Source organism: Centropristis striata, chromosome 7 (genome assembly GCF_030273125.1).
Source record: "Centropristis striata isolate RG_2023a ecotype Rhode Island chromosome 7, C.striata_1.0, whole genome shotgun sequence".
Classification (NCBI taxonomy): Eukaryota; Metazoa; Chordata; class Actinopteri; order Perciformes; family Serranidae; genus Centropristis; species Centropristis striata.
This window is the reverse complement of record NC_081523.1, coordinates 2620395-2629852: the sequence shown is the minus strand read 5'-3', so window position 1 is coordinate 2629852 and position 9458 is coordinate 2620395. Positions and strand designations below refer to the sequence as shown.

Sequence of the window (9458 nt, the reverse complement as noted above, 5' to 3'; positions counted from 1 at the left end):
TTAAATCAAATTAAATGTTTATGAATTAATTATAATACATGTATGAAATTATAATAAATATAATATATTTTAAACTATAGCTAATATAATTTTACCTAATTTGTGTAATTTCTGTAAATAAATTCTGTGTATTTAAAATGTGTTACAAAGTTTCTGCAAAGAATGAAACATATGCTGAGGATCTGGAAAAACAAAGCTTTATTTTGAAAAATCCGTACAACAAAGTGCCGCTGCCTGAGAGTTTCACATTTTTATATTTCTTCTATATTTCACAATTCTTAAACAGAAATACACCATAAAAAAATAAATTCCTTCCAAATTTTTTAATTTAATTGCGATTTGAACAAAACTTTATCTGCTACAATGGTAATAAAGGTAAAGGAATCTCTTATTATTCATTTATTTTAGTGGTTTGACCCGTTCTCGTCCCGGCTCGCAGTGGTTCACTCCCGCTGTGGTGTTGTTGTTGTTGAAGGGGTCAAAGGTCGCTCTCTGTTTACTCACGATTCAGTCCGGAGCAGCGTTTCCCCTGCAGACACACAAATATTTAGAGTTAAGAGCCAATAACGTCATCGCTGCTTCAAAATAAAGCTGCTGTCCAAAAGTGACGCCAGAGACAAAACATCAGCGTGTTTAGTCTCGACTGGAAACAGACGAAGAGTTTCTGGTTTCACTGTTAAACTGTGAAACATGTAAAGTTAATGAGGCGAGAAACAGCCTGACAGACAAACTCAGGGCCGCATTAACACACAAGACAAAGAGACAAAATCACAGAGACGGCACTTTATTTCTCCTTTTTTATTTATTTTTTTATTTTTTTAGATTTTATTAGAATTATTTGACTCTTAAATGTTATATTTAATTTAAATGTAAAATAAATAAAAAAAATTATAATATTAATAATAATAATAATAATAATAATAATAATAATGTTTTTTATGGTAGAATAAAAGACGTTTTTGGTCTATTTTTTATTTTAATTATATATAAATCAAAATAAACTTTCAATTAAATAACAAATGTGAATGAATACTAACATATTTTATATTTAATGGAATTAATTACTTTAATACTAATAATAATAATGTTTATGTTAGACATTTTGGGGCTATTTAAAAAATATATTTTTTTTAAATTATACATAAAAATGTCTATCCAACTGTGTCAAATAATTCTAATAATCAGATTATTTGTAAAAATACAAATAATCTGTTATTAAATCTTATATTTAATTGAAATAATTATTTTTATTATTATTAATAATAATAATAATGTTTTTATTTTAGAATAAAAGACATTTTGGGTCTATTTTTTATTTATTTTTTTATTTTATTTTTTAAATTATACATAAAAATATCTATCCAACTGTGTCAAATAATTCTAATAAAATCTAAAAATAAAAATGATTTATTAAATCAAAATAAACTTTCAATTAAATAACAAATCTCAAGGATTTCTAACATATTTTATATTTAATCGATTATTATTATTATTATTATTATTATTAATGTTTTTATGGTAGAATAAAAGATGTTTTTGGTCTATTTCTTATTTTAATAATATATAAATCAAAATAAACTTTCAATTAAATAACAAATGTCAAGGAATTCTAACATATTTTATATTTAATGGAAATAATAATAATAACAATAATTATTATTATTATTATTATTATTAATAATAATAATGATAATAATGTTTTTATGTTGGACATTTTGGGTCTATTTTTTTATATTTTTTATTTTAAATTATACATAAAAATGTCTATCCAACAGTGTAAAATAATTCTAATAAAATCTAAAAATAAAAATAATTTATTAAATCAAAATAAACAATTAAACAATTTCAATTAAATAACAAATCTCAAGGAATTCTAACATATTTTATATTCAATCGAAATAATTATTTTTATTATTATTAATTATAATAATAATGTTTTTATAGTAAAAATAAAATAGATTTTTGGTCCATTTTTATTTATTTTATTAAATTAAATTAGAAAACAATATTGCATTTCTATATTTCTGTGTCTTGATGGTCATGGATCAGGCATAATAATGAGCTTTTATTGCGGTGTGAGTCCTGCATCAGGGTGTTTTCTCTTTCCCTTTTAATAAAGAAACCTTTTGTGTGATCTGATGAGACGGCGTACCTGGTAGTTGTTCTCCCTGCAGTCTTTCTTCAGCTGCTTCACGTGTTTCACCACCTCGTGGACCCACGACACGTCAGCAGGAGCACACAGCTTCTTACCGCCCCGGGTCACCAAGCTGCAGGAACACAAACACCAGGGTCAGGATCAGGATCAGGATCAGGATCAGAATCAATTTTTTGGGTAATTCTGTGTCTTTTTTGGGTCATTTTGTGTCTTTTTTTAGTAATTTTGTGTCTTTTTGGTCATTTTGTTTCTTTTTTGGGTCATTTTGTGTCTTTTTTTTTTTCATTTTGTGTCTTTTTTTGTTCATTTTGTGTAATTTTGTGGTCAATTTTTATTCTTTTTTGGGTCCTTTTGTGTCAGAAACATGCTCCACCTCACACCACCTACAGCAGCTACTCTCAACCTGGGGGTCCCGGCCCCAATTGGGGTCGCGAGATGATTTCTGGGGGTCGCCAAATCATTGGTCATTTTGTGTCTTTTTTTTTTTTGTAATTTTGTGTCTTTTTTTTGTAATTTTGTGTCTTTTTTTGGTCATTTTGTTTCTTTTTTTTGTCATTTTGTGTCTTTTTTGGGTCATTTTGTTTCTTTTTTGGGTCATTTTGTGTCTTTTTTTGTCATTTTGTGTCTTTTTTTGTCATTTTGTGTCTTTTTTTTATTTTGTGTCTTTTTTTGGTCATTTTGTGTCTTTTTTTAGTCATTTTGTGTCTTTTTTTGGTCATTTTGTGTCTTTTTTTGGTCAATTTGTTTCTTTTTTGGGACATTTTGTGTAATTTTGTGGTCAATTTTTATTCTTTTTGGGTAATTTTGTGTCTTTTCTGACAAATCCCAAAGTATCAAGTTGTTACTTTCCAAGGAGTCTCTGTCTTGAAGCTGACTGTTACACACTCAGGAGGTCAGAATGGACCTTTAAACTGATAGCAAAGTTTCAGTCATTTTGTCTGTTTTTTGGTAATTTTGTGTCTTTTTTTGGTAATTTTGTGTCCTTTTTTTTGTAATTTTGTGTCTTTTTTTATCATTTTGTGTGTTTTGTTGGTCATTTTGTCACTTTGTTTCTCCTTGTGGTCATTTTTTGTCATTTTGTGGTCAGTTTGAGTCCCTTTTTGCTTAATTTTATGTAATTCTTTTGGTCAATTTGGTTCTTTTTTGGGTCATTTTGTGTCTTTTTGTCATTTTGTGTCTTTTTGGGGTCATTTTGTGTCTTTTTTGGTAAATTTGTGTCTTTTCTGGTCATTTTTTGTCATTTTTGGTCAATTTGAGTCCTTTTTTGCTGAATTTTATGTAATTTTGTGGTAATTTTGTGTCTTTTTTATCATTTTGTGTAATTTTGTGATCAATTTTTATTCTTTTTGGGTAATTTTGTGTCTTTTCTGACAAATCCCAAAGTATCAAGTTGTTACTTTCCAAGGAGTCTCTGGCTTGAAGCTGACTGTTACACACTCAGGAGGTCAGAATGAACCTTTAAACTGATAGCAAAGTTTCAGTCATTTTGTGTGTTTTTTTGGTAATTTTGTGTCTTTTTTTTGTTGTAATTTTGTCTTTTTTTGGTAATTGTGTGTCTTTTTTTTTTAATCATTTTGTGTGTTTTGTTGGTCATTTTGTCACTTTGTTTCTCCTTGTGGTCACTTTTTGTCATTTTGTGGTCAGTTTGAGTCCCTTTTTGCTTAATTTTATGTAATTCATTTGGTCAATTTGATTCTTTTTTGGGTCATTTTGTGTCTTTTCTGACAAATCCCAAAGTATCAAGTTGTTACTTTCCAAGGAGTCTCTGGCTTGAAGCTGACTGTTCCACACTCAGGAGGTCAGAATGGACCTTTAAACTGATAGCAAAGCACTTAGATTAAAAGGAACAATAAAATATAAAACATATATATAAATGCACAGACAGAGAGATGTTTTAGTTGTTGTCTGCTTCATTATTTGTCCAAAATTCATCGTATCAACTGAGTTTGTCTGATCTGAACTGTGAGATTCTGTTCAGTGAGACAACATGATGTTAGATTGGGGGTCGAGACTCAGAAAGGTTGAGAACTTCTGCTCTACAGACACTTACATCATGGCGTCGATGGAGCAGCCTTGACCTCCGACCTGTTGGCGGTAGTCTGCGACCCTTGACCTGTGAATTTGTTTATTCTTGACCATCAGGCAGCAGTCAGACGGGACCTCAGCCAGCGCCACTGAAACACACAAAAAACAATTTAAAAAAAACAATATTCACTGGCAGAATATTCACATTTTAACAGTTTGAGATGATGTAAATTATCAAATAATGTGTAGAATAACATAAATTACACTTTTTTTTCCCTCTTTTTTTTTTAGATTTTAATTAGAATTATTTGACGCAGTTGGATGGAAATGTATGTTTAATTGAAATTAAATTATTATTATGAATAATAATAATAATAATAATAATAATAATAATAATGGCAATAATACAGATTTTATGGTAAAATACAAGAAAATTTTGCTCAATTTTTTTCCAATTATATATAAAAATTTACATCCAACTGAGTCAAATAAAATAGCATTTATGTCATTAAATAAATAAAAAAAATCATCCAATTGTGGCAAGAAATTCTAAAAAAAAAAGTCAGCTCTGTCTCCACTGTGTTAAAGTGTTAATGTGTTTTAGTCTTTTTGATCATTTAATGTCTTTTATTGGTCATTTTGTGTTTGTTTTTTTTGTCATTTTGTGTCTTTTTTTATCATTTTGTGGTAAATTTGTGTCTTTTTTTTGTCACTTTGTTTCTTTTTTGGGTCATTTTGTGTCTTTTTGGGGTCATTTTGTGTCTTTTTTTGGTAAAATACAAGAAAATTTTGCTCTTTTTTTTCCCCAATTATATATAAAAATTTACATCCAACTGAGTCAAATAAAATAGCATTAATGTCATTAAATAAATTAAAAAAAATCATCCAATTGTGGCAAGAAATTCTAAAAAAAAAAAAATTAATAAATAAAGTTTACGAAATCGTAGCTAGAAAAATATAATTAAATCAAAATAAAATTAAGAAATAAACTATGAGACATTTATCAAACTTCAGTTAATATAATTTACCTCATAACTGAATTGTTACCAGCAACAATACAAAGCTGACTTCAGCTCTTCTTCTTAAAGAGGGAAATTACAAACTTTTACAAGCAGTTTTTACGCCCACAGAGTTTTATAGTGAAATGATGCAACAACTGTAATTACAGTTTCGTCACAGTTCAGTTCAAAGCAGAACTGGATTCACCTGCAGGATTTAAGTTAAAATATGACTAAATAAATGCATGAAAAGCTGAATAAAGTGTGCAAGAAGTCAACACTTTAGTGCATAACTGATGTTTTTATTGCATGCACAGGCTCATTTGTTTGTGAGGTTTTTGTGGTGTGTGTGTGTGTGTGTTAATGTGTGTGTTAATGTGTTTTAATGGCGGGCGTGGCCGGCTACTGCTTCACTAAACATCAAACGCTTTTATAGCAGCAGAACAACAGACACACGAGGATAAAAGGTGGATCAGGTTACCGGAGATTTATGTAAGAAGTTTCTGTGACCCAGTTAGATCTGTAAAAAGTTTTTTGTTTGGACTTTTTTCCTGTTTTCTTACTAAAATATATGGAGTCTAGGGCTATTTGTCTATTTTTTAAACATTTTAATGTCTTTTTTTTAGTGTTTGTAAGTCATTTTGTGTCTTTATTGGTCATTGTGTCTATATTATATTTTATATTTACTATTTCTTACTTTTTATGCAAAACAAAACAATTTAATTTCTGTTTAAGCAGCTGGAAATATAAGGTGTATAAATATAATATAAATAAAACACAGTAAATTCTGACAATATGAGCTGAAAATCCAGGTATTTTTATTGTTTTAAAATAAAATCGTTTTTTAAAATGTGATTATAATGTTTGCATCCACTGTGCTGCAGCATTTATATTGTATTATATATTTTATTATATCAAATTTTTCTTACTTTTTATGTAAAACAAATTGTAAGGCGTACAATCTTGCATAAAAATAATTTCTACCTTCTTGAATCTTGACAAAAAAAAAGCTCAAGTGCAAAGAAAAAATTTGCAACAGCTAAAAACACAGTAAATTCTGACAGCATGAGCTGAAAATCCAGGTATTTTTATTGTTTAAAAATAAAATAAAATCGTTTTTTAAATGTGTTTATGTTTGAGTTTGCATCCACTGTGTTGCAGCATTTATATTGTATTATATATTATATTTTTCTTACTTTTTATGAAAACAAATTGTAAGGCGTGCAATCTTGCAAAAAAAAAGCATAAAAATAATTTCTACCTTCTTGAATCTTGACACAAAAAAAGCTCAAATGCAAAGAAAAACTCTGCAACAGCTAAAAACACAGTAAACTCTGACATAATATGAGCAAAAGATCCAGATATAGTTTTTTAAATGTGATTATAATGTTTGAATTTGCATCCACTGTGTTGCAGCATTTATATTTTATTATATTTAACATGTATTACTTTTTATGCTAAACAAAATGTAAGGTGTGCAATCTTGCAAAGAAATTAAAAATAAAAATAAAAAAATAAAATAAAATAAAATGAAATAAAATAAAAAAATAATAATACAAATAATAATAAAAATAAATATAAAATAAAAATAAAATAAAAATAATTATTTCTACCTCCTTGAATCTTGTGCAAAGAAAAACTCTGCAACAGCTAAAAACACAATAAATTCTGACATAATATGAAGTGAACTCCTGAACCTGCAGGGAATTCACAGAGTAAATCAGTGATGGAGCACTTCAGGACACACACACACACACACACACACACACTTTCTCTCACACACTTTGCTGTGTTAACATTGACACAACAAACGTTGCATCACTGTCTTTTGTCACTTGACTGGGACTTCCAGCAGTTAATAGTTAACATTAATACAAAGCCGGAGCGGAGGGGAAAACCAGCAGCACGCCCTGTGTGTGTGTGTGTGTGTGTGTGTGTTTGTGTGTGTGTGTGTGTGTGTGTGTGTGTGTGTGTGTGTGTGTGTGTGTGTGTGTGTGTGTGTTTACCCTCATAACTAATAATCAGATACAGCAAAACTATTAAAGACATTTAACTGTTAAATGCTGCATTGATTTTAAGTCGTTAACTGACTTTTTGGGAGTTATATTTACTTGATATTACATATTATACATTGTTCTTTTCCTTTTATTGACTCAACATTGGTATTATTATTATTCACATCTCCTGCTGCAGCAAGTTTTTAACCTTTAACCAAGTTTTTTTTTATGGAATAATTCCTATCTGGATTATCTAGACACAGACTACAGACCGTAAACCTGATTCACACACAGAATTAAGAAGAAAAACACTGTAAAAAAAACAGATAAAAACAGTAAATCTGAGGGAAATGATCTTGCTGCATGGACAGATAATTTACCTTGACAAGATTTCTTGAAAAATTAACTCTTAAAACAAGATAAATTATCTAACAATTCTAAATCTAAAGTTTTTTTTATCTTGGTAAGAACCTAATAATCATCAGTTCATCACTGCTGGCAGCTTTAATTTATCTTTTTTGTGAATATTTTGTCTTTTTTGGTCATTTTGTGGCCAAAAGAAGATGTAAAAAAGATACAAAATGACCAAAAAAAGAAACAAAAGACGTAAAATCACAAAGAAGACATAAAAAGTTTTTTTTATCTTGGTAAGAAACGAATAATTTGCAGTGAACTTGTGATAAAAACTCAAAAAGACAGGCTTAAATCTTTATGCAAACGCAGAAATCTTAATTTCCAATTCAAGTGAAATACCACAGATGCACATTTAAACCTCACTGAGGAGTTTCCTCTTTTTTTTTATGCTCATTCTACAAACCGCTGCTTCCTTCTGGAGCCGATCCAGACAGATTTAAATCAGATTTATTACATCCTGTAGCTTTAATATTCAGGTTTTGTTTGTTCTCTAAGATGTCAGGAGATGAAAGAGACTCACGGCTGATGCAGGTGATGAAGAGGATGCAGAAGAAGAGCTTGTTGTCGCCCCACGGAGCCATGATGTCCTGCTGCTGGGTGGTGATGTCGTCTCTTTCTCTGGATGCTGATTGGCTGAGCCGGTTTCTTCCTTTCAGCACCTGCAGGTGAAGTGACTGAAGTCTGTCTGCTCCTGCAGCCTTTATACTGTCTTCTTCACTTTTACTTTCACTTCCCTCTGCTCCTCCTCCTCCTCCTCCTCCTCCTCCTCCTCCTCCTCCTCCTGGAGGAGGTCAGCTCAGAGCTTTAACGTCCAGCAGTAGTAGTAGTATTTTACTATCTCTAATTTAAATTTCCCAGCACTCTGAGACTTTATTTCTTAGGTAAGAGGAACAGTTTGTCACACTTTGAGTCACAGACACACTTCTCTAATCTCTGCAGAGGGATTAACCCTCACACCACTGACCACTGAATAAACAATTACACAACAACAAAAGCAGCAAAACTGTAATATAATCATTATTATGGTGTAAATCAGGGATTCCCAAAGTGTGGTGCGTGGACCCCTGGGGGTGCGTGAGCTGCTGCTAGGGGGTGCGCGAGATGAAAAATGTAATGGCGGTCTGATAATGACACAATTACATTTCCTTTTGGCATCTATTTTGGTTATTTTTGCATCTATTTTTTGGTTGTTTGGTAATTTTTACATGTATTTTTGGTCAATTTGTGTCTATTTTGATAATTTTGTGTCATCTTTGGTCATTTTTGCATCTATTTTTGGTTGTTTTTGATCTTATAATGAAGTGTAGAAGAAGTTATCTTCTTGTTCTAGTATAATTTTTCCAACCTGTGTTATGATGACGGGGTTGTGTTCACTCCACGCTCATTTAAATTTGCTGCAATTTTTGTTCAACGCAGCTCAAATATTATAACATTTTCCCAACTGATCAGCTTTCTGCCTCTGATCCTGAGCCTGTCATCATCCTCCACCTTTAATATGGCTATAAAAACTCTTATTGCATTTTGTTTTTTTTGAAGGTGTGGGGGATTGGGGGTGCGTCAACCCAGTTGGGACATAGAAGGGGGTGCACGGCTGAAAAAGTTTGGGAACCGCTGGTGTATAGCTCCCACTCAGTCACTGTAAAAGCCTTTAAAATGACCATGATGTTATTTCTATGTGCCCCACAGGAGCATTTAAGAATATTTTTTGCTTCTACTCTACTGTCACTATTTTAACTGTATGAACGACAGCGTTTTAATCTTTCCTGATATTGTAAACAAGTGGCCTGTCCTGTTTTTTTAAGTAGAGGTATTATTTCCTCTTGGGGATAAATAAAGTAATCTTGATCTGATTTGTTTGATTAATTAAAA

The 9458-nt window shown here is 30.5% G+C and overlaps 1 protein-coding gene across 1 annotated transcript; it reads right to left on the bottom strand.

The window, feature by feature from the left end:
* Positions 1–209: 209 nt before the first annotated feature.
* On the bottom strand, positions 210–8254 carry LOC131974252 (C-C motif chemokine 19-like). The gene is made up of 4 exons (XM_059336491.1): positions 8110–8254; positions 4206–4329; positions 2153–2267; positions 210–529 (listed from the first exon to the last, which is right to left on the bottom strand). Exons 1-4 carry the CDS (start codon positions 8168–8170, stop codon positions 497–499), a joined length of 333 nt encoding a protein of 110 aa, XP_059192474.1. The 5' UTR covers positions 8171–8254; the 3' UTR covers positions 210–496.
* Between the last annotated feature and the right edge of the window lie 1204 nt (positions 8255–9458).

What these genes read in the sequence shown, in the direction of transcription:
- LOC131974252 (XM_059336491.1), bottom strand. Translation starts at nt 8,170, where the DNA reads ATGGCTCCGTGGGGCGACAACAAGCTCTTCTTCTGCATCCTCTTCATC. An exon ending in TGCTCCATCGACGCCATGAT is followed by an intron (nt 2,268 to 4,205) that starts GTAAGTGTCTGT and finishes GTGTTCCTGCAG; the next exon opens with CTTGGTGACCCGGGGCGGTA. An exon ending in GCAGGGAGAACAACTACCAG is followed by an intron (nt 530 to 2,152) that starts GTACGCCGTCTC and finishes GTGTGTCTGCAG; the next exon opens with GGGAAACGCTGCTCCGGACT.